Raw genomic sequence first — 22,710 nt, forward strand, 5'->3', positions numbered from 1 at the left:
CTACATTAGACAACATCAAAATAGCGTTGACATTTTTGTTATTTGTGTTTTGTAATCTTTATAAAAACCTAGAAAAAACCACCTCTTAATCTTTGGTATATGGCGAGGCGCTGTGGACATCCAAGTTTGTGATTGTGTAGATTTTTCAAATCAATACCATGGTTGCATCTACTGAAAATCTCTGTGAAGCTTAAATCTCAGTGACCTTGACTTCAAGGTCAGAGGTTAACTTTTCTGAAAATCGGAGGAGTTTCACATTTATAACACAGGTATGTCTACTAGGAGGCTGAAGGGTAGCACTATATATTTATAAACAATCAAAAACAACAATTTATTTCCAATTTGTATGGAATTTATTTCTGTAAACATGGTGTTTTAGGTCGGATTAAAGGACTGATGTGATGGTAAGGTGTCCGCTGCTCTGCTTTGAATATTGGTAGGCTTTTTTTTTTTTTTAATTTTCACAAGAATTGCTAGTTCCCCTAGAGTTTTGGCCACCCCAGCAATCAGAAGATTCCCTATGAGCAAGCATTTAGCGACAGTGGGAAGGAAAAACTCCCTTTAAAAAGGAAGAAACCTTCGACAGAACCAGGCTCAGGAAGGGACAGTCATCTGCCGCAACTGGTTGGGGTGGGGGGAGTGAAAATTAAAAAAAAAAAAAAAAAAGCCAAAGTGATAATTTTTGGAGCAGCTTAATTAATATTTCCAGTGTAATTTGCTGTTAATATCCTTTTCCAATCCCAGTTTGTGTTTTTATCACTTTTGTCCAGGGTGGAAGATGCCATGCTGGAGATTGACTCTGTGTGGTTTTTCAGTGTTGATACTTGGGAACTTGTTGGAGAGGCCAGGGTTGAAAAAGGGATGCCGTAGAACCTGAGAGGGTGTTATCCGCTGGTGAGCATCCAAGGCCAACATCTCTTTAATTAGGCTGACAAATAAGCGTTGGCCATCTTCTGGTCCTCGTCTAAACATCATTATTTGTTCGAGGTCATCCAGACGTTTAAGTTTTATGTATCTTGTCTCCAAAGATTCATATCCTGTCTCGTATTTAAATTGTTGGGCGGTCTTAAATGTCCAGCGTTGTTGGTTGTAGTTGTAGTTGTCTTTTGTGAAATAGTCTTCAGTGTACACGCCAGGATCGAGAACATGATCTGGTGGCTGACCCTGAGTCTCTATGATGAATTTCAAAACATCATAATATTTTTTTCCAGGGTAGAGTGGCACCCCTGTAACAAGCTCAACAGCCACCAGGCCCAGAGACCACATGTCACATGCTTCGTTATAAGGAAGGCCAAGCATAACCTCAGGTGCACTATAACCAACTGTCCCCACACGGTCACCAGGCATCACTGCAGACGCAGGACATGCGAGGCCAAAGTCTATAAGTCTGACTTTGACTGGAGACTCATAGCGATTTACAACCATGATGTTTCCAGGTTTGAGGTCAGCGTGCACTATTCCCAAAGAACCCAGGTGGGACAGAGCATTTGTGAGTTGACCTAAAATTGGCCTGACTTCGCTTATGGGGAGACGCCGGTTATTCGGGTCCTGTATGTAGTCCCACAGGCATTGATCTAGGAGTTCAAATTTCAGGCAAACCCGCTCTCTGTCAAGGAAAAAGCCGTTCCATTTAACAATGTTTGCGGCATCTGGATGCAACCTTCTCAGCTGCTCCAGGATGAAAATTTCCAGTTTTGCCTGTTGCAGAATATCAGGGCGGCTCTTGTTCACCTTAATAGCCACAGCTTGGTTGGTTTTGGTATCACGGCATTTGGCTACAATACCAAAGCCCCCTTCTCCGAGGAAAGCCTCTACCTTGTAGTGGTTTCCCAAAATGCTCCCTTCAACTATTTCAAGCTCATCTGAGCTGAAGGATGGGTTGGCTGACGTGTGGACGAATACTTGCTGAGAAAATTCAACCGAGTTTTGTACACTGCAGTTGATTTTCTCTGATCTCTTGCATTTCAAGTTTGAAGGGTACTGAAAGACCACAGGGTTTTGTGGTCTTTCAGCACTCATGTCAATGCAAGGGGAACTCTTAGGGTTGAAAAAGGGATGCCGGAGAACCTCCGACGGTGTTATGCGCTGGTTTGCATCCAAGGCCAACATCTGTTTAATTAAACTTACAAACAAACGTTGGCCATTTTCTGGTCCTCGTCTAAACATCATTACTTGTTCGAGGTCATCGAGACGCGTCAGTTTTATGTATCTTGTCTCCAGGGACTCATGTCCTGTCTCGTACTGAAATTGTTGGTCAGTCTTAAATGTCCAGCGCTGCTGGTTGTCGTTGTCTTCAATGAAATAGTCTTCAGTGTACATGCCAGAGTCTAGAACATGATCTGGTAGCTGACCCTGAGTCTCTATGATGAATTTCAAAACATCATAGTCTTCATTTCCAGGGTAGAGTGGCACCCCTGTACCAAGCTCCACAGCTACCAGCCCCAGAGACCACATGTCACATGCTTCATTGTAAGGAAGGCCAAGCATAACTTCAGGTGCACTATAACCAACCGTCCCCACACGGTCACCAGGCATCACTGCAGATGCAGGACATGCGAGGCCAAAGTCTATAAGTTTGACTTTGATGGGAGACTCATGGCGGTTTACAACCATGATGTTTCCAGGTTTGAGGTCAGCGTGCACTATTCCCACAGAACCCAGGTGGGACAGAGCATTTGTGAGCTGACCTAAAATTGGCCTGACTTCGCTTATGGGGAGACCCTGGTTTTTACGGTCCCCTATATAGTCCCATAGGCATTGATCAAGGAGTTCGAACTTTAAGCAAACCCGCTCCCCGTCGTGGAAAAAGCCGTTCCATTTAACAATGTTGGCGGCATCTGGATCCAACCTTCTCAGCTGCTCCAGGATGAAAATTTCCAGTTTTGCCTGTTGCAGAATATCAGGGTCGCTCTTGTTGACTTTAATAGCCACAGCTCGGTTGGTCATGGTATCACGACATTTGGCTACAATACCAAAGCCCCCTTCTCCAAGGAAAGCCTCTACCTTGTAGTGGTTTCCCAAAATGCTCCCTTTAACTATTTCAAGCTCATTTGAGCTGAAGGATGGGTTAGCTGACATGGTGAAATGTGTCGGCTTGGTCAGTGAATTGCTAAGTAACGCGAAATTCTCTTAAAACTCTCCAAAAGTGTTTGCTTACTGTCAGGTCAAGGTCCGTTGAGCAGCAAAGTTTAACAGAGCAAAGCTCCTATTTAAGGGTTTTTCTCTCAGCAAGATGATGACATCACAAGGGATCAAAGGCATTCTACTTTGGATCAAAGGCATTCTATTTTTGATCAATGGCATTCTATTTTTTCAGTTGAAACACTGAAAAAAAATAGTGTTTCAACAGGGCAGGCTGGCGCCCTGTGGGAGGCAGAGGTGATAGGGTAAGGATGCAGAGGATAAGAAAAGATCTTTTCTGTCAGCTCATCAGCGAGCAGCCGCAGAATCACAGGTGCAGCTTGGCAGGGGATGGAGAGTGAAGACAAAATCAACAATGACTTATGGCAGGGGTGTCAAACTCAAATACACAGTGGGCCAAAATTCAAAACTGGAACAAAGTCGCGGGCTAACATTAATATTTATTGAAAAAAAAATCTTCCTCCAGATATAAGAATGAATCTTTTCTTATGGACTCAAATAAGTTCTGCTGGAAAACTGAATATGGAACAAGCAAAGCTTAATACTAAACAATATATATATTAGCTGTATAATACCAGTAGGCCAGCTCTAATAGTAATTTGGTATGTCTTCGCGGGCCAAATTACATTTGGCTGCGGGCCAAATTTGGCCCGCGGGCCAGAGTTTGACACTTATGCCCTAGAAGTAGTTGTGTGTGAAAATCCCAGTAGATCAGCAGTTTTTGAAAGACACAGAATACTCTGTCTACTTGACACCAACAATCATGCCACATTTAAAGTAATCCATATCATCTTTCTTCCCCACCCCAGTGCTCATTTTAAATATTAAATCTAAACATGAATTTACAGATTAGCAGAAGTACCAAAATAAAACCTTAATGGATTAGATCATTTTGTTACATTGACACAAAATAATCTTGGGCCAACGTAATAGAAGAGAAATGTACACACAAAGTCCCCTTGTCTACATCATACTCACTGCACCTCTTACTGATATAACTTAGTTTTATCGCAGTCTGACATGACATTTAGTTAAAAGCTACACAGTACAGCTCTTGTTCTACGTTCAGGAAATAGTTGTGATTATGTCTGGATCATTTGGGTGTCAAATGTTTTTACACTTACTTAGACTCAAAGAATCTGGAAAAACTAGCCGATTTTTTTTTATTTTTTTTTTATTTTTTTTTTTTTAAAGCTGATTCTCTCCCCCCCCCCATTTTTTAGTAACAACTAAATGTAGCATGGTTTTCAACTTGTAACATTTGCAATAATATAATATGCCACCCAGCTATGACGCTTGCAGTGTCCAGCACACAACTGCTTATGTGCAAACTAATAATCCAACACCAAAAACGTTTATTCCACCCATACTTCGACTCATCACTCGAATGATCCTGCTTCTAGTTCTGATCTAAGAACAAAAAGCCAGTTTTAATTTCCTACAGCTATAGTTTATTTTGCGCATCACTGAACATGATAACAGGCTCAACTTAAAACATCAATTTGTTAAAAGTTATCTCAAATACATACATGGGTAAATTCTGTGTTCATAACATTAGCTCAAAATTTATCAAATTACAGATTACAAATTACTCCCTTTGTTTCTACCTAGGGAAGAACTGTCTTCAGTGCACTTAGTGCCATCGTCTTTCATCAAAATATTGCACATTACTTTTTCCTTTTTGTTTAGTTCCATACCTTTTACGTAAATAGTTAAATGTTTAATCAGAATTTCAATCATTTACGTCAAACACAGTCCTAAAAGGTTTGGTCGTTTTTCCAGCACGGTAGACAGGGGCAACACTGGAGGAAAGGGTTTTTCCTCTTGTACTGTATGGCCTTCTTCATATGAACGTGGACTTTTTCAATATATTCCACAGTGTTGCACACATGAGCCTCAATGTTATTGAGCATGGATCCCTGCTCCTCCACTAGTATGGCCATTTGGAGGAACAGTTCGTGGATCTCCTTCATCCTGGCCTCCAGCTCCACCAGGTCCTTGTGTCTGCCTTTGATCTCGCACAACGCAGTGCGGCAAGAGCGTACACTCTGATTCTGAAGGCCTTGGGACAGCTCCGCCCAGCCCTCACCACCTTTGTCCACCAGCGCATCCAGCTGCTCATCAGTGATTTCTTTCCCCAGTATTGAGGCCTGCCTCTGGATCCTCACCCTGCAGGTATTCCTCTGAACCTCTTCCGCCTTACTGTAGTCAGTCATAGCACTGTGGAAGGCGCAGGTCAGTGACTTGTACTGAGCACGGGCAATGCGACTGACAGCACTGTTGGCGCCCTCTTTCTCCTCAAGCTCTTTGCTCTGTTTACCCAGGACCTGTAGACGGGCGTACAGAGCCTCCCCCCGCTGTTGGATCCCTCTGGCAATGGAGTCACAATCCTTTTTAATAAGGGTCAGGCGGCGCACAGAGGTGCCAAATCGTTCGTTGAGGGCGCGCAGGCGTGTCACCTCCAAGTTGAGCAGGGAGATGTCCTTGCGTATTGACTCAGCCTCCTTTAGGATGACCTCAATAGCTGAGGAGCTCTCAAATATTACCGCTTGATGAGACAAAGTTCCCTTGTCTACATCATACTCAAACCCATAGAATTCGGGCTCATACTCCTCCTGCTCCTCTCTAATGGTCTGCAGCCTCTCCAACCTGTCCCGCATTCTGCCTGAGAGACCAGTGTATTAAAAAAAGAAGTAAAAAGTATAATAAATAAAATCCATAATTCAAAAATGATTATCATAAACATTCTTCAAAGTGATGACACACATGAAACAGAGTAATCTGATCACTTGGCTGTAAATTATTGTGCTTTGTTGCCATAATTTAGTAAGGGGGGAACTTTAAGAGCCATCTAGAAAGATTGTTTTAAAAACTGATGATGCAACTGATGCACGTATGGTCAGTTTTATCTCCAGTAGCCTTTTCCCGTCAGCAGTCACAGCTAAGTGACCAACAGGAATTTCTCAATTTAAACCAGGAACAAGGACCTTCTCATCCTAAAGCAGACTTTTCCATTTAAATTGAGGTTTTGCAATAGGATGGTGGTTTGTGCATTTATCCAAGTACTTTCTCTACGTTGGGTCTGTCAACGCCACAAGTTGCAGTGCTTTTGGATGGCAGGTATCTTTTCATCAAGTTCCTGTGAATAAGCTCAGAAAGTCAATTTCCTCATTCCGCTATTAAACCCCGATTCTTTTGTCCCCATGATAGAACAGAGAAAACCCGACTCATAGTGGTCAAAACATTTTATATTTCTTTTATTTCAATCATCTTCTGGAAGAAAGAGACCCCTGCACAGCCCCAACGCCAGTTGCAGGATGTCTAACATTACTGTTCGAATGTATAACATTCACTTCAAAAGTTGTCTCAATTAAAAATAAAAGACTTAAACAAGTCTTCAGAAATCATATCTTCCCCTTGGGTTGCCTGTAGAGTGGAGCCTAAACTAAGTAGCCAGCAAGTCCCATCAATTATCCAATTGCCTCCAGATGGCAACACTTTTCCTATGAAAAAACCCAAATCATTAGACTCACAAATCAAATGATCTTACCTTCTTTAAACAGCCGCCACACTACAGAAAAGGCAAGTAAATCCTTTCAGCTTGTCTCATTTGACATTTTTGTAGCAAGTATGTGTTTAATCTACTGAAGGAAGTTGGCCGTCTACTTTCTTTTCAGCATTGTGTGTGATTGCCGGCCCCTTAACAGGTGACTCACTTAAGCCTTCCCACTGCGACACATAATACTTCCTAGAGTATTGTTTCAACTCACGAATCAAGCACAGCATTCCTGGTAAATGACATGCCCAAAAACAAGAATTAATGAAAATTTAAGGAAACAAACAAGAAAACAAAGGGATTTGACTAGACGTCTTGAAAAACGCGTAATAAGCAGCTTTATTTGTTTTGTGACGGCACCTGTGTGCAGGTTAAACAACTGGTTAATGGCGTTATACGCATCATGACAAAGAGCAGCTGTCATTGAGCTGGAAGTCCAGATTTTCTCCAGTTTTCTGTGCGTTTGAGTAAGAACATAGCAGGCCTTTTAAAATGTTAGTGTTATTGTGAATTGTATGTTTAAAAAAAATAAACCCAGACACCTATTATATTTAATATATTTTATATTTACTTGTAAGAGAAATCACATAAGACAGACAAAAACATTTTAATATACAGAAGTCAAAATAAGGTAGTGTGCATGGTGCATCACAAGTACAATCCCTGCAGAAGTTATATCCCTGTTAAACTGCTTTGTTACCGGTACGCTCTGTTTTACTTCAACCACAACATCCATGGTATTGGTGCTAAGATGTGTAGTGACAAACCAAACATTTCTTCAAGGTTATTTTAATGGAACTTTCAGAAATTGTATGAAAATATCTGAAAGCTACTTATTAGTAAATGTGTAACCTGAGCAAGCTGAAAAATACCTTCACGTACCGTTTGTTTTCAAGTATGCATCGTGCCTAGGTCATTGTTATTCGACACAGGTTATGTCTCAAACCCTTACTACAGACATTAAAAATCAAGGAATTACATAAATAGAGTTTTATGAAGTTTAACCCAAGAATTTTTGCATTTTAACCAAGCAGTTTGAACCCTTTCCCTCAAACCTTCATTTTACTCTCTGAGAAAATATTAGGCAGCAACAAAGACCGTGATGATAAATTATTGTGACAATAACATTTTTGTGACATGTCAAACATTTTGAATATCCTAAGAGCTAGCTGACATCTTCTTTGCCGGGTCATCCTGTTGTACCGATTAGTCGACGCACGGAAAACAGCTGCAAAACATCTTTCTAAACGGGTTCTTGCTGTCATGGCGTTTTGCCTTGCCAAGTTTAAAAAGGACATCCTGCATGACAGCATCGGTTTTCTGAACGTTGTTCTGGATGGAGTCCAGCATGGAGCCCTGCTCCTCTACCAGCACGGCGATGTCCAGGAATATCTCATGGATGCCCTTGATGCGGCTCTCCAGGTCCAGCAGCTCCTGGTGACGTTTCTCAACCTGGGAAAGAGCCGAGCGCGCCGTTCTGCCTTCAGTCACGATGTTGTCGTTGAAGATGTTCCACTGACCTTTCTCAATCATCTCCTCCACCTCCTCTCCCGTCACCTCGCGCCCCATTATCTCCATTTGCCTCTGGATCTGAGCTTTACAGCTTTCCCGGTGGCTCATCTCGGCCTCGTTGTAGTCAAACATCGCATCACGAAAGCCATTACTGAGGCAGGCGTACTGGGTTCTGGCGATACGCGTCACAGCAGAATTCGTGCCGTGCGTTTCTTCTAGTTTCTGCGTCATGTCGTCCATTTTATGTAGACGTGCTAGCACATCCTCAGCCCGCGCCTTGATATCAGCTCCAATAGTGTTAGAGTCCTTTTTAATGGTGCTCATGGTGGTGGTGGCTTGGAACATGCGGGAGTTCTGCTCACGAAGCCTCTTAACCTCCAGGCGGATGAGCTGGATGTCTTTGTGGATGCCTTGTGCCTGGGTAAAGATTTCGCCCAGAGCAGGGCTGTTGTCGCTAAACACCACTGCTTCATGAGGCAACTCATCCTCCAGGTCAACGTTACTGAAGGAGTCAGAGACAACGGACTCCGCATACTCCATTGGCTCCATGGGGCCGCTGGACAGCTCCTGGAGGTGAGTTAGTCTGTCCCTCATGGTTGGTCTAGGGAACAAGTGAAGGTTAGAGGTCAAGATGTTTTTCTCTCTCTCTGATTGCTGTTGATCTAACATACAATGGTAAAGCTGACCAATTTAAATGGGGCCTATCTCAATGATGCAACACTAAGCAACTCAAGACACCCCCCCCCCCCCCCCTTTTTTTTTTTTGTTCATAACTAAACACCTTCACACCTTGTCTTTTAACCTGTTTCATACCAGGTTAAAAATATTTTCCTTCTTCCTTTACATATTATCCACCCAGCACCAATCACTGGCCTAACAGGTTCTCTAAAGAATAGTAAGAGGTGTTCCTTCCTACCAGACTAGTTCCTTCAACTTAGGATCTTTCTGTAACTAAATTCATTTTGACTTTAAAAACTCACAGACATAATTATATATCAGAGTCTGAGAAGCAGTCTAAGTAAAAGATCTTTATAGTGTGAAAAAAGGACGGTGGTGACATCATTTAAAGGCATTTCTGGCACTGCCACTACACCCTTCCCGTCCCGATTGCCCTGTCTGATTTTGTCACTGCTTCTAGTTGAGAATAACTGATAATCTATATCATTGATCACAACAGCCTTTATACAATTTTCCAATTAAGATGCAATCTAGTGGATTAAATGTGTATTATAAATAAATACATGTGGTCCTTATCATCATGTAGGATTTTTGTTGTTTTGTTGGTAGATGTATTCAACACTTAACTCATTGTTTCAATATTCAGAGATTTTTTAAATCTAGGAAATATTTTTGATTTGGGCACAATGTATCATAAAGTACAATAAAAATGTAAAATAACAATGATAATAGTAAAAAATAATAATTAAACAATTGTGGAAGAAAGGTGTACGTTTTTCCACAAATGTATGGACATGGTTTTAGGCTGTGTCTATGTCACGCTAGTGTCTATTTCTACTACGATAAATCTCGTTTACTACTAAAAACCCAAAACAAAAACACATTTAAAATCACTTTTCATTTGTCTGATGGGCCATAACTTAAACTTCATCTTCCTTCGCCGTTCATGAGCAACGAGATGAAATAATCTCGTGAAGATTAAAGGAAGGATCCTCACCTGTTTCGCTTTTATGTCCACAGATATCAAAGTTTGTACGTTGCTGTCAGGTGGCCGCCGTGGCTCAGCAGCATCTTCCTGTTCTGATGTCGACTGCTCCGGGCCGTGAGCACAACAATGGGCCCTACATGCGTAACGCTGCTATATCTGGAACTAAAGCTGGAATTTTACTGTGTTATTTCTTTTTTGTCAAGCTGACCAACTGCGCCTCGCCATGCAACTGCTGTGAGATGTGACTTGAGGAATGAAGCCCGGTCGGTTTGGTTTGCAGTGACGCCAAGGTGTGAGCAGCGGGTGTGTAACACTCAAGTGAGTGCCAAATGCAACTTGGCGTCTATCTTATTGTACAATTAAGCAAAACTGTTGGCATGGAACCTTCGAGTTCACCATTTTTAAAGGGGGTTGCGGTTAAAAACGCATTGGCGACACTTAGCCACTTTGACCTAACATCTAAAGCCGCGGTAGGCTACCTGACAGTTTCCGAGATGAGTGAGTGAAGCCTGAGCTGATTTTAGCTCACGTCAAGATTTTCCCAGCCACGCCCAAATGACTTACACAGTACCAGCTTGTGTTCGTGCAGGAGAGATCAGACTTGTGTGGTTTTACCAGCTTCTTGCACTGTACCTTGACTAGAACACACAATAAATTGTGTCCATTAACAGGTTGGTTAGGTTCCAGACATTCAAGCACTATATATATACTAATAAACATACGAAACTAATAAAAACAGTATTGTTGTGCTCTATTAATGTAAATCTATTGGCAGTATTTACTAAAGGTTTTACTGTTTCCGAGATGCCTGAAAAAGCAAACAGTGTGTCTGCCTCTCTAAGAGAGACTTAAAGTAAAATGTGTGTAGTAGATCTAGTCAATTTTTAATAAGCTTGTGTGGATTATATGTTTAAACAAATACATTCAAAATTTCAATATATTTACTTAGAGACAAGGCACAGAACACAGGAATAAAAAAAAAAAGTTTAATATTAAAAAAGTAATTAAAAGACAGTAAAACAGATTAGTGCATAAGTAGTGTAATCCCTGCATAACCTATATAAAATTAAATCTCTGTTAAAATGCTGTATTATTGCCACCCTTTCAGGGGTCTGGATGAACGGCTTCTGAAAACCAGCCAAAGAAGTTTAACAGTTCAGTCAGACTACAAATAATTGAAGAACAATTCAGCCTTTCTTCAGCTACAGCAGACATTTTACTGAGTTTTATTTCTTTTCTGAAACTGGAAAAAAATGTTTCTCAAAGTCACAGTTTAAAAAACAACAACAAAAAAAACATCAGACACAAAGTAGACAAATCCCCTTGGGGCTGCGACAGGAATAGTATCCGACATTTTTAAAAAACAAAACAAAACATTGAAAAAAAAATTAGCCAAATCAAGCATCTGCTGTGGCGACACTTTGTGAATGTGGGAGGAGTCAAAATTAGCTTTAATAGCAAATCCCTCACATGATGAGACTGAGCCAGCTTAAAAACCAAAAAGTGTCTTCAGCTGCTATGTCTTTTTAAATATTCTTTTGAATGGGTTGTTGCGGTCATGGCGTTTGGCCCTGCCAATTTTAAAGAGAGCATCCTGCACGCCCTCATCGGTTTTCTGAACGTTGGTCTGGATGGAGTCCAGCATGTTGCCCTGCTCCTCTACCAGCACGGCGATGTCCAGGAATATCTCATGGATGCCCTTGATGCGGCTCTCCAGGTCCAGAAGCTCCTGGTGACGTTTCTCAACCTGGAAGAGAGCTGAACGCGCCGTTCTGCCTTCAGTCACCACGTTATTGCTGAAGATGTTCCACTGACCTTTCTCAATCATCTCCTCCACCTCCTCTCCCGTCACCTCACACCCAACTATCTCCATTTGCCTCTGGATCTGGGCTTTACAGCTTTCCCGGTGGCTCATCTCGGCCTCATTGTAGTCAAACATCGCATCGCGAAAGCCATTACTGAGGCAGGCGTACTGGGTTCTGGCGATACGCGTCACAGCAGAATTGGCACCATGTTTTTCTTCTAGCTTGCACGCCATGCCATCCATGTCATGCAGGCGTGCTAGAACATTCTCAGCCCGCGTCTTTATGTCAGCTCCAATAGAGTCCCTTTTAATAGTGGAGGTGCCATGGAACATGCAGGAGCTCTGCTCACGAAGCCTTTTAACCTCCAGGCGGATGAGCTGGATGTCTTTATGGATCCCTTCTGCCTGGGAAAAGATTTCTGCCAGAGCAGGGCTGTTGTCCAGGTCGACTTTGCTGAGGGACTTGGAGAGAGTGGAGTCTGCATTCTCCACTGGCTCCACAGGGCCGCCGGACATTGATTGCAGGTGGCTCAGTCTGTCCCTCATGGCTGATCTGGAGATTAAGTGAAGGTTATAGAGGTCAAGATGATTTTCTATTCACTTAACAAACATTAGTAAAGCTAATTCATTCAAGTAGGTGAAACATTTATGTTTGAATTTAAACACACTTGGCACCTTGCTTGCTTCTCATATCTGATGAAAATAGTTTTCCTTCTTCCTTCAAGTATAATCCACCCACCACCAATCACTGGCCTAACAGGTTCTCCAAAGAGTAGTCAACAATGTTCCTTTTCACCAAAGAGAGATTCATTTTGACTTTAAAAACCGAGCTCTAGATTCTGCATATCAGTTAGAGTTATATCTTGGATAAACAAACTAAATATTTCCAATGCATAAAGTACACTTGTGATAGCATTAAAAGGCATTTCAGTTGTTGGCGCTACACAGCAAATATATGGTTGCAACGCTATAAAATATAAGAAAAAACCCCAAATGTTTTAGAAGAAATGATAAGTTAGACATATCTGATCTTTTCTTACATCTCATACAAATGACTGCCTCCTGTGCTCAGTATCTATCACCATGTAATTTCATAAGTTACCCATACTTTTTGTCAAACCACAAAATCCCACCGTTACCATTTCATATGCAACAAGGTCAAATAATCATGCGCACAGTGACAAGATTAAAGGAAAGATCCTCACCCGTTTGCTCTTTATCTCTACAAATCAAACTTTGGCCATCATCTGTAGTCTACTAATCCGGACTGTGAGCACAAAAAACAGTCCCACGTGTTACCAGTGCTGCAGGCTCTGAGGTAAAAACTGAAAATCTGCTGTGCTTTTTGTCAGGGTGCACAATTGTGACACTCAGTCACAGTCATGTGACTTTAGGAATGAAGACAGATCAGTTCAACCTTGACCTGCACCACAGGAGCGTCAGTTGTGTAGGACAGCTTTGTAAACATAAACTTGGACCTAGACTTTAAATCAACACACCAGACTTTTTCTGTTCCCACACACAATCTGGTGAATCACCGGTTGATTCACCATCAGCAGCTTTTCTCCTGGCCCCTGATCCTCTGAGTCTCTGTCACAATGAGATTTCCCATCAGTTACAAATCCCAAATTATCAAAAGAAATAAAATGGTTCTGGATCAGACATGGGTACGAGAAATCTAGATAATGTGCAGTTTAAACCGCTCTTTTTAAATTACTTTTTAAAAATTTTGATTGTAATATTTAATTAATTAAATGGCTGGAAAATAAAATGATGCCGCGGCTCATCTGCACGGCCACCAGTGGAGGGCAGCCTACACTTTGAGAGTAGGCAGGACAAGGTCTGTGCAGTTTGTGTTTGTGTGTTAGCCACACCCAAATGACTTCCACAACTACATGCACAAACAAGTTTGGATTTTAGTAGCTTCTTTTTTTAAAAAAATTCTTCTGACTACTAGACACTTAGTTATGCCCCTTAGCAATTTAGTTAGGTTTAAATCAACCCCTGTATTTGGTGACGGTTTTACTATTTTGAGGAGGTCAAGTCTGCTGGAGGCATTTGTAGCACTGTCCTCATGTTTTGGCTCCAAAATCAACCACAACTAAGCACAGCTTAGGTGCTTGTTGATCACACATAGACAAACTATGTTTTCTTATCTGGATAGTTGATGTAGGAAGGGGTGTACGAGCATAGATAAGAACTTTAAACTTGGATGAACATTCCTGCTGTAAAATACATATTAACTGTTTCTTATCTATAGTATATTTATCGCCATCCTTTGAACTATCATTGCACCACAAGGGCAAACCCGGTCTCACTGGAATTTCTATTAGATTAGACGCATTTTTATTCTCTTTATATATAGATACATTAGTTTTCTTTAATATTCTGCCAAATCCCTTACTTGCAGTCTTTCTGATACACATCAAATTTGCACGATTAGTACATGACTTCAAGATAAAAATCAGGGTTTAGGCTTCAATCATAGGGAACAGGAATGTAGCTAAACTTACTAGTTCAACTTAGGCCAGCAACCCACGCTGTGTATAGAAGCCTGATTTATCACATGCTGTTAAATGAAGAGTGCCAGCTCTGGTTTAGGAGTATATTGACAAGTGTTTGGTGATAAGGAACCTGGTTTTAAAGTATTCTAATACGACATATGAATTGAGGCAATGATTATTAATACTGATTGTTTGGCCTCCTGTGAATAGGTATGTTTGAGTGAGTGAAACGTTGATTCTTAATGAGCCTGAGACTAAATATAGTTTTACTCACTTACATTATTGCATTGGGTTGGATGATTAACTTACCGACTGAGGTGTATTTTGAACCCGCTGACCTAACTCCTCTCAGGGTCTTCAGCACGTGAACTCGCGTGGTCGCGAGCATTTGCTTCTTGTTAGGCTGCTGCTTTCAAGTGTACCCCGGATTTTCAAACGAAAACATATGACTTTAAAATGCTGGTTTAATAACAGCATCTAGACTTGCAGGAAATGTAGCATTTATTGTCTTATTCAAACAGTCTTTCACATTATCAGTGACTTTGGAGGAAGGAAACAAATGCGTTTTCACACGTTATTAGATAATCAAAATATTGCGGAGGCATATACACACTAACAACAAGGCATCCATATGTGACTCCTAAACGCAGTGTGTTGTCTTAAAAGACCCTTCTTTCTATGGGAATTGCCCATTTGTGGGTGGGAGGATGGGGGAATGGGGGGGAAACAAAGCATACCGACCGCTAGTTTTTCATCTTTCCGACTGCTCGTGAAGACAGCGCACCTCCATCAGCACCCTGTTGCAACCTCAACTTTCTTTTTGTTCCTTTCAAGGAACCGGGCTAATCACCGCCGCCAGAGACGAAAGGAGAAGAAACACTTTTTAGTCCTGTTTATTTTTTTTAAACATAAAACTACAATGAAGTTGGCGCTTATTCGCAGTGCTTACAGGAGTCTCCGGGCACATCAGGTCCGTCCGGGTAGCAGATTCAACGGGTTTTCGCGAAGATGCCTACCGATAGGCATTACCAGCAGTCGATTGAGCCTCCGAGCGGCAAGCGCTACCTCCAGCACCGGCACCAACCCGAAGTTAACCGGTAACTTTGGGGTACAATCTCAGAAGGGGGATGAGTCTGATTACGACAACCATGTGAGGTAAAATAATAACAACAGAACCAACAACAATGTAGAGTAAAAGTCTGATTGTGGTGCGTCATGACAAATTATTTTAACGGTTACCTAAAAAAACGAAGTTTGTTGGAGGGATGGTTATCTACGTAACAAAGGTAGTAAGCATTTCCGGTCTCACCGGCGTTTTGGCCCCTGGCTAGTAGCCAGTTCTGCACGTGCCCCCGGGTTAGGGTGTCAGAGACACCAGCCAGCTGATGCAACCCTTTTCCGCTGTTGCTAAACAAGCGACACACGAGGAACCGAGTAAAAACACGCAGGCGTGGATGAAAAACTAGTTTTGCTGCTAACATTTAAATGCATGCAGATCTATAACACTTGTATCGAGTGTGAAGAAAATTAGCAAAAATGAATTTATTCAGTTAAAGTTTAACTTTAAAGTTTTGGACTTTTAACGTATTTGTTAAGGTATATGTAAACATTTTACCCCACCCGCCCGCATATTGCCGCATGCGCACTGAAAACGACCATGGGTTGTTCCATACCACAAATTCTGGTATCAATCCGATACCAAGTAAATGTAGGGCCAATGTTGCATATACCAATACTGATACAGATACATTTAACTTTTAAAGGCATCTCATGGGGAGAGCAGTGGTCACCAATTTATTGGTGTTGACCCAATACTAATATAAGCTCTGGTTTCGATACTATTGATATTTGGATCACTCCGCCCATCTCTACTCCACAGAGCCTGATGCATCATTCATTAGGAAAATTCCTGCAAATAGACAAAAAAATGATGGCTTGATAGGTCCTAAGCAATACTTATCTCACATATTTCACAAGCTAGTCTGTGAATTAAAGTCAACACAGCACCTGACTGCTTCCCACCTTCTCATCAGCTCCATAGTTTGCTGCACGTGCTGCAGACATTGCCTCCTCGCATTTGATCTGATTTCTTGTTGCATTGCACTGAATTCTCAAAGCCACTGTAGTTATAAATGCCCCATAGTTATGCTGCTTCTTTACCTTGCAGCATTCAGCACCTTAAGGTGGTTTTTGTTGTGAATTGGTGCTATATAAATGAACATATTTGAACTTAATTATGTATTATCCACTTTCCTGATGGGGGTGTTTTATCCTGCGTGTACCCATTAATAGGTTAATGGGTATTTCTAACCAGGTTGTCTTCTCTTGTAGGAAAGTGGTTCAGAGCACCAGGGAAGCAATTGTGACTCTGCAGAAAAGAAACCCAGCAATTCAACCCTTGTTAGCCATTCTACAGGTACTGTAAGGGAAAACATGAATACTGTTATAGAACAAAAAAAATGAGTGCAAATACACCGTCTTATTTTGTAATAAGCAGTCTTTAAGTGTTGTTAATGCTTAGAAAAAGCGTAGCCTAAACATTTGATGCTAGAAGTCTTCTGATTTGCTTTAATTTTCTCCTGACCTTGAGGGTATCTGTTTTTACTGAAGTTTCATCTTAGCTTTTCTATATTATCAGGGTTCTGTGCGTTGTTTCAGTGTGCTCATTTTATCTCAAAGGCAGGTGAAGACGATAGCATGCTGGAGATCAATAAGAAAATGGCAGGAAAGGTAATCCACGTCACCACTTCTCCTTTTTCTAACTTCTCTTCTTCAGCTTGGCCATTTTGTTCTTTTGTAATGTCTACAAAAGATCTCCTCTCTCCTCGTCCGCAGATTGGTTTGAACATCACTCAGATTTGTCTGGCAAAGGAGTGCAGTGAAGATGATGTAAGTCGATGTGACTCACAAGTTAATTTTCCCCTTAATAGAGAACTCTTCCTCCCCCCTCAAAGTTTAGCAAGTCACTACATGATTACCATTTTCATGTTTGTGCAGCATGTGATTTTGGTGCCTGTGTGTTCAGGTCTTCAGTATTTCCAGTTTATTCTTCATTTATCATCTAAGTGACTGAATCAGGTTTTATCCTACTTAGTGATATTTTCCAGCATTATGTAACTGAGATTTGGGGGAACCTTCTTGGCTCTTCATTCAGCTGGAGCCTGCCACTTGAACCATGTAGACAGAAGGAATTCATGGGAATAGCTTAGACATTTGACCTGACAGTGGATGATCTATGTTGCCATGCCTGGTCTTAGGAGAACTCAGCTGCTCTACTTTTACACATTATCTCGTCCCCCTTTCTCCTGTTTTTCACCTCCTCAGGGATTTCCACTACCACTTTGCCTGTGCTCATTAGGTAGTGCTGATTGTTTGATTTTGAAGGTGCATGTGCTGTTTGTTTCTCTCTTGACTTTTTTGTAGACTACCACATAAAGTACCCGATTGTATTTGGTATATCTTCAATATTTTCACACTTGTTTCGTCTGCTATTTTCTCACTACATTTCTCAGATGTGTGTCATTGATTGTTATTTGTTCTCTTTATGTATGCATGTAGATTGTAGAGGAGTTGCTGAAGTTGAATGATGACCCCAAAGTGCATGGTATCTACCTTCACCTCCCCCCAGCTTCAATCACCAGTCGGGTCCTCAACACCTTAAAACCCGAGAAGGACATCGAAGGGTAAAAACCTGCAGGGGCATAAATATTCAGTCATTTATTTTATAAGTTCTATAAATGTAAAAATGCATGTAAGGTTGTTATTCCAATTAAAAATAAATGAATTAACTCACGGTGCGTGTCCTGTTGACCCAAATCCGAAAGGACTGCTCACAATTAAGACGTTTGTGCCCAGTGTGTGTAGACACGTGGTGAGAAAATTAGCAGGGGACCCTTCTTAATCATGATAAATTGATCAGATCTGGTTCAGTTAAGGATAGATTATCCAGAGGAAAAGTATATATGTTCCTGATGATTAATGGAAAACTTTTTTAACCTAATCCTGATGAAAACTATATATCCTCATATGTTACTCGCTAGTATTGTGCTGTGTCTTTAACATTTATTATGTGTGATTGTGTTATCCATTGCACTTTATTAATCTGTTATGGCCTGTAAAACTGGACGGTTAAATAAAAAAAATTAATTTCTATATGTTTTTCTCTTGTTGTAGCATATCAGACTTGAATATGGGCCGTCTGATACGAGGAGACCTGAGCAAAGGCTTTGTGCCTCCTTTAGCCAGTGCTGTTTTGGATCTGCTGGAGAACCATGGTGAGTTTCTGCTGAAGGAAACTGAAGGTTTTCCTCTCTTTACACAGTGTTTACACAGCACACAGGAAACATGTCAGAAGTGAGACGTTAAGTCTCCTGTGAGATTTTAATTTTATAACTGAGTTGATGCTTTAGAAACCAATTATATGCTTGACTTTCTGCCATCCTTAACTGCATTGTGCAGGTTTATGCACCTTGTGCCAGAAATAGAGTAGGTGCATATTTTTAGCCAGTGAGAAAAATCATCACTTTTGAGAAAGTCACAGTGTTCTGATTAAGTGCATTTACATTGGTGTGTGTAACCAATCGATTGTATTAAATTACAGTTTATATAAACAGTTGACCCAAAAGCGTCAGTTTGAAAAAGAAATTAAATGCAGCCAGTGTGCTTGAAATATTTTCACATTTCTGTTAAGTTCAATTGAATTTTATTTATACAGCGCCAAATCACAACAACAGTCGCCTCAAGGCACTTTATATTGTAAGAAAAGTGTCTGGACTTCTTTAAGTTTCTTTGAAGACGTTTCACCTCTTATTCCAGAAGTTTCTTTAGTTCTGAAGTAAAGAAGCTTCTCAGATGAGAGGTGAAACGTCAAGGAAACTTAAAGAAGTCCAGACGCTTTTCTTTCCATGCTCCTTAGACTACGATGACCTGGATGACTGAGAACCTTCATAGACATATTTACATTGTAAGGTAGACCCTACAATATTACATACAGAGAAAAACCTAATAATCATATGACCCTTTATGAGCAAGCACCTTGGTGACAGTGGAAAGGAAAAACTCCCTTTTAACAGGAAGGAACCTCCAGTAGAACAAAGCTCAGGGAGGAGCGGCCATCTGCTGCGACCGGTTGGGGTTAGAGAAGGAAGACAGGATAAAAAAACATGCTGTGGAAGAGAGACAGATTTATAACAAGTATGATTTAATGCAGAGAGGTCTCAAAGTGATTCTCACTGTGCTCTGATTGGACGATATATAAATACTAGAAATTGAATTAGATACACTGATAAATGTGACAGATGTTTCTCTTTTTTAAATTTACTGTAAAATACATCAGTATCCTTTACTGTTAACTACTGAGATCTGATACCTAACAGGAAAAGATACCATTGCTGTGGTTATTGTAAAGACAACTGTGACTTTAGAAAATATCTTCCAATTTATTATTTAAAAAAAATACAATGAAAACATGAGCAAGAAAAATATCAACAAATATGTGAACACGTAATGTACTTGAGTCCAAATGACTATATTATAAAAAGGTGAAGGAAAGACATCGAATTTGGTAAGATTTGACCATATTTCTGGGATGTTTCTTTTTAATTTAAAATGCTGGTAATTTACTAAACAGGGGGTCTGTGCGTATGAGATACAGACTTATAGATTATTTTGGTTGAAGTCACACTTCGGGTTTAGATATTTTCAGTACTTCTGATACAACTACTAAAGATTTCCAAGCTCTTTAATAAAAACGTTGAACATTTCTGTGTAGAATGTTATAAACTAAAGGTACATTTAAAAAAAAATTCTGGTTTAAGATTTTTTAGATTGTTATTTTTTATATTTTGCCTTTATTTAATAGTTTGGCTTCAGATATATTTAAATGGGAAGCCTGACAGGGAGTCCATGGACAGACTCTGCAGCTGGGGGCATTTCCACTCGCTAATGATCATTTTAAACATCCCTACAGATGCTCCTTTGGAAGGAAAAACTGTGTTGCTGGTTGGTGGTGAGGGACCCCTTCAGCTGGCCGTGCAGTGCCTGATTGAACGAAGTGGAATGGTCACTCTGAAGAGTCACTGGAGCTCCAAAACCCTGCAGGCACAGGTGTGACAGGGTGTACTCACATTAGATGATCTGTATTGTGCCTTAGAAGCTACCTATGTCAAAATCACTGTCCTAAGTAATGAATTAATGTATAAGGAGTGCCAGCTCCTGAACCAGGAGTTAACCAGAAGTTGTTCCAATTAATCCTTAAAATGCCTAAAATTTTGTTCTCCAAAATAGAGAGGGAGCGCTTGAGAGAGAAGAGTTGTAGACTAAGGCCCACTGCGGGTGAGGGTGTCCAATTTAAGTACCAGTTTAAGTAAACATTCAGTATGTACAATTGTGGTTTGAAGTTTGTATACACACATGGGTTTAAATCTCACGTCGGGCTTGTGCAGTGTTAGTTGCTGGCCACACGGAGACAGTATTCTCATTTTACAACAGCTCACTGGAGCAGTTTTGCTCATGGGAAGATGTTCAAAGACATTTTTCTGCAGAGGTTCTTTTAGGTCATTAATATTTCATTATTTTAATTATTTCTTCTTCTTTAATAATTCTCCTTTTTCCCAGGTTATGCAGGCTGATGCTGTGGTCCTGCTAGATGTTGGAAATATGTATGTTCCACCCACCTGGATTAGACCAGGGGCTGCTATCATTTACTGTAAGCCAGCTCTGGAGAAAGGTATTGCATTATATGTTGTGTTTCCAATCAACTTGTGCTATAATGAACATGAAATGATTTTAAAGCCCTCCATTGCAGAGACACTTTTTAAGTTATCTTTTAAAAATAAATAGAAATCAGGGAAATTGCAGTTTCAGATGCACTGGTTTGCTTCCACTATCACATGCTTTTTTGTTGTTGTATGGATTTGTGTATTATTGTGTGCATTAATCCTGTTGTTGTTTGTTTTAGATGAAAATGCTTTTGGATTGTCTTCAAAATCTGGATTAGAAAGCCTCACAGCAGCTTATAGAACACAGGTATATATATTCCTATGTAACTCCTCTCTTTGGCTTACTATATTCTTCCTTACTTATTTGTTAGCTTTCTCTGTCCTTCTCTTTTCTTTTCTTTTTTGTCCATTAGAATGTTGTCCGGAGTTGCAGTCGGTGGCTCAAGGGTCAGGAATACCGACCCTGGCATCTGCGCAGCCTGAAACTGCAGCCCTTAACTCCTGTACCAAGGTATAGACCACTGTGTGGTGAACACTGGAATTTAACTTCATTCATCTTACCCAGATTCTTGTATACCTCATTTTAATGCTATTTGAATAAGATGTGATGCTTACAGCCATCATCCATATAGTCTATATGTTTTCTCTGTCAGTGATTTAGAGATATCCAGAGCTCAGATACCAAAACCAGTAGATCAGCTGGCTGAAGAGATTGGTTTGCTACCAGAAGAGCTAGAAGCCTATGGTAGGAGCAAAGCTAAGGTTCGACTCTCTGTGTTGGAACGCCTCCAGTCACAGCCTAATGGCAAATATATTCTGGTTGCCGGGTGAGTGACTGACCAAATCCTCTCTTATTCTTTCTCCTGCTTCATAATAATAATAAAGTTTATTTGAATAGTACAAAATTACCATTACAAAGAAAATACATAGGTCCTAGTATAGAACCCTGAGGGACTCCACAGTACAGGGTCATATTGTGCACACCAGAAAAAGAAAAAGTGATATTTGAAAATCTTCTGTATTCTCTCTTTGTTCAGTATAACTCCCACCCCACTGGGCGAAGGTAAAAGCACAGTGACTGTCGGTCTGGTCCAGGCGTTGTCTGCCCACATTAAGCTCAACTCTTTTGCCTGTCTCCGTCAACCATCCCAGGGACCAACTTTTGGAGTTAAAGGTCAGCAAGGAATACTTGGGTCTTTATGCTAACTGCACTTGGCTTATCCTCTCTGAAAGATACGCTGTCATCTCTCTGTGCTCCTTTGCATTCCTTCATCTGGATACTTTTTATTTTACTTTACTGTTGGTCATTCCAAACTATTTTCTCCAAAAACAATGAGTGTTTTCTCTAAAATCCTGTTTTGTAAGAAAACATTGATAGAATAGTGTATTTTCACATTGGAACCAATGTTTAATGTTTCAAATTGTGAATATTTCTACTGAATACATTCAGTGACATTTGGACAAGTTTAGCTATCTTTGTCAGTGTGGGGTCAGCTCTACATTTTGTTCTCGGGTGGAGCAGTTCATTCAAAGTCCAACACTCAGCACTGTTTCTTTGTATGTCCTCGTCCTGTTGCCTGCCTCTCACAGTGTTTCCTCTCCTCCTTTGCCTAGGGGGAGCTGCAGGAGGTGGGTATGCCCAGGTCATCCCTATGGAGGAGGTAAGACACACAGACAGGCTCAGAGTGTTCCCTAGCAGGACAAACGCAGGCTTCAAAGACCTGAGGCATGCAAAGACTCACAGTAGTTTGTACAAAAAGACACACAAGCATACATTCATGACCCCGGAGCTGTGACTACAAGCACAG

The 22,710-nt window shown here is 40.8% G+C and overlaps 5 protein-coding genes across 7 annotated transcripts in view; 1 reads left to right on the top strand and 4 right to left on the bottom strand.

Annotated features, from left to right (window-relative positions):
* Positions 1–240: 240 nt before the first annotated feature.
* Positions 241–3,407, bottom strand: LOC148098416 (uncharacterized). Its single transcript, XM_087852556.1, has one exon. The coding sequence runs from the start codon at positions 3,076–3,078 to the stop codon at positions 757–759; it is 2,322 nt and encodes a 773-aa protein (XP_087708682.1). The 5' UTR covers positions 3,079–3,407; the 3' UTR covers positions 241–756.
* Positions 3,408–4,898: 1,491 nt separating this feature from the next.
* LOC102799030 (syntaxin-11-like) lies at positions 4,899–5,801 on the bottom strand. The gene has a single exon (XM_006792447.3). The coding sequence runs from the start codon at positions 5,799–5,801 to the stop codon at positions 4,899–4,901; it is 903 nt and encodes a 300-aa protein (XP_006792510.2).
* A 1,477-nt stretch (positions 5,802–7,278) lies between these two features.
* On the bottom strand, positions 7,279–10,104 carry LOC102799320 (syntaxin-11-like). Its single transcript, XM_087851854.1, has 2 exons — positions 9,885–10,104; positions 7,279–8,810 (listed from the first exon to the last, which is right to left on the bottom strand). The coding sequence occupies exon 2, from the start codon at positions 8,801–8,803 to the stop codon at positions 7,904–7,906; it is 900 nt and encodes a 299-aa protein (XP_087707980.1). The 5' UTR covers positions 8,804–8,810; positions 9,885–10,104; the 3' UTR covers positions 7,279–7,903.
* Positions 10,105–10,865: 761 nt separating this feature from the next.
* Positions 10,866–15,526, bottom strand: LOC102799599 (syntaxin-11-like). Of its 2 annotated transcripts, XM_035908533.2 has the most exons (4): positions 15,133–15,526; positions 14,925–15,025; positions 14,493–14,589; positions 10,866–12,232 (listed from the first exon to the last, which is right to left on the bottom strand). In XM_035908533.2, exon 4 carries the CDS (start codon positions 12,223–12,225, stop codon positions 11,392–11,394), a length of 834 nt encoding a protein of 277 aa, XP_035764426.2. In that variant the 5' UTR covers positions 12,226–12,232; positions 14,493–14,589; positions 14,925–15,025; positions 15,133–15,526; the 3' UTR covers positions 10,866–11,391. The 2 variants fall into 2 exon arrangements, with proteins under 2 accessions (XP_035764426.2, XP_006792512.2); XM_006792449.3 differs by lacking the exons at positions 14,493–14,589; positions 14,925–15,025; positions 15,133–15,526 and adding an exon at positions 12,885–12,998.
* The window catches only part of mthfd1l (methylenetetrahydrofolate dehydrogenase (NADP+ dependent) 1 like), a 43,160-nt gene continuing 35,313 nt past the window's right edge, over positions 14,864–22,710 (top strand). Inside the window, exons 1-13 of one of the 2 annotated variants that reach the window (XM_087852064.1) lie at positions 14,864–15,338; positions 16,515–16,599; positions 16,863–16,913; positions 17,019–17,072; positions 17,742–17,866; positions 18,357–18,457; positions 20,152–20,288; positions 20,799–20,910; positions 21,142–21,209; positions 21,316–21,413; positions 21,556–21,729; positions 21,940–22,076; positions 22,517–22,563. In XM_087852064.1, coding sequence (XP_087708190.1) covers positions 14,899–15,338; positions 16,515–16,599; positions 16,863–16,913; positions 17,019–17,072; positions 17,742–17,866; positions 18,357–18,457; positions 20,152–20,288; positions 20,799–20,910; positions 21,142–21,209; positions 21,316–21,413; positions 21,556–21,729; positions 21,940–22,076; positions 22,517–22,563 — 1,629 coding nt within the window. In that variant the 5' untranslated portion in view covers positions 14,864–14,898. The remainder of the gene's footprint in view (positions 15,339–16,514; positions 16,600–16,862; positions 16,914–17,018; positions 17,073–17,741; positions 17,867–18,356; positions 18,458–20,151; positions 20,289–20,798; positions 20,911–21,141; positions 21,210–21,315; positions 21,414–21,555; positions 21,730–21,939; positions 22,077–22,516; positions 22,564–22,710) is intronic. The other variant, XM_087852065.1, reaches the window with a different exon arrangement.

This window comes from Neolamprologus brichardi, chromosome 15 (genome assembly GCF_056152115.1).
Source record: "Neolamprologus brichardi isolate AB-2024 chromosome 15, ASM5615211v1, whole genome shotgun sequence".
In the NCBI taxonomy this organism is placed as follows: Eukaryota; Metazoa; Chordata; class Actinopteri; order Cichliformes; family Cichlidae; genus Neolamprologus; species Neolamprologus brichardi.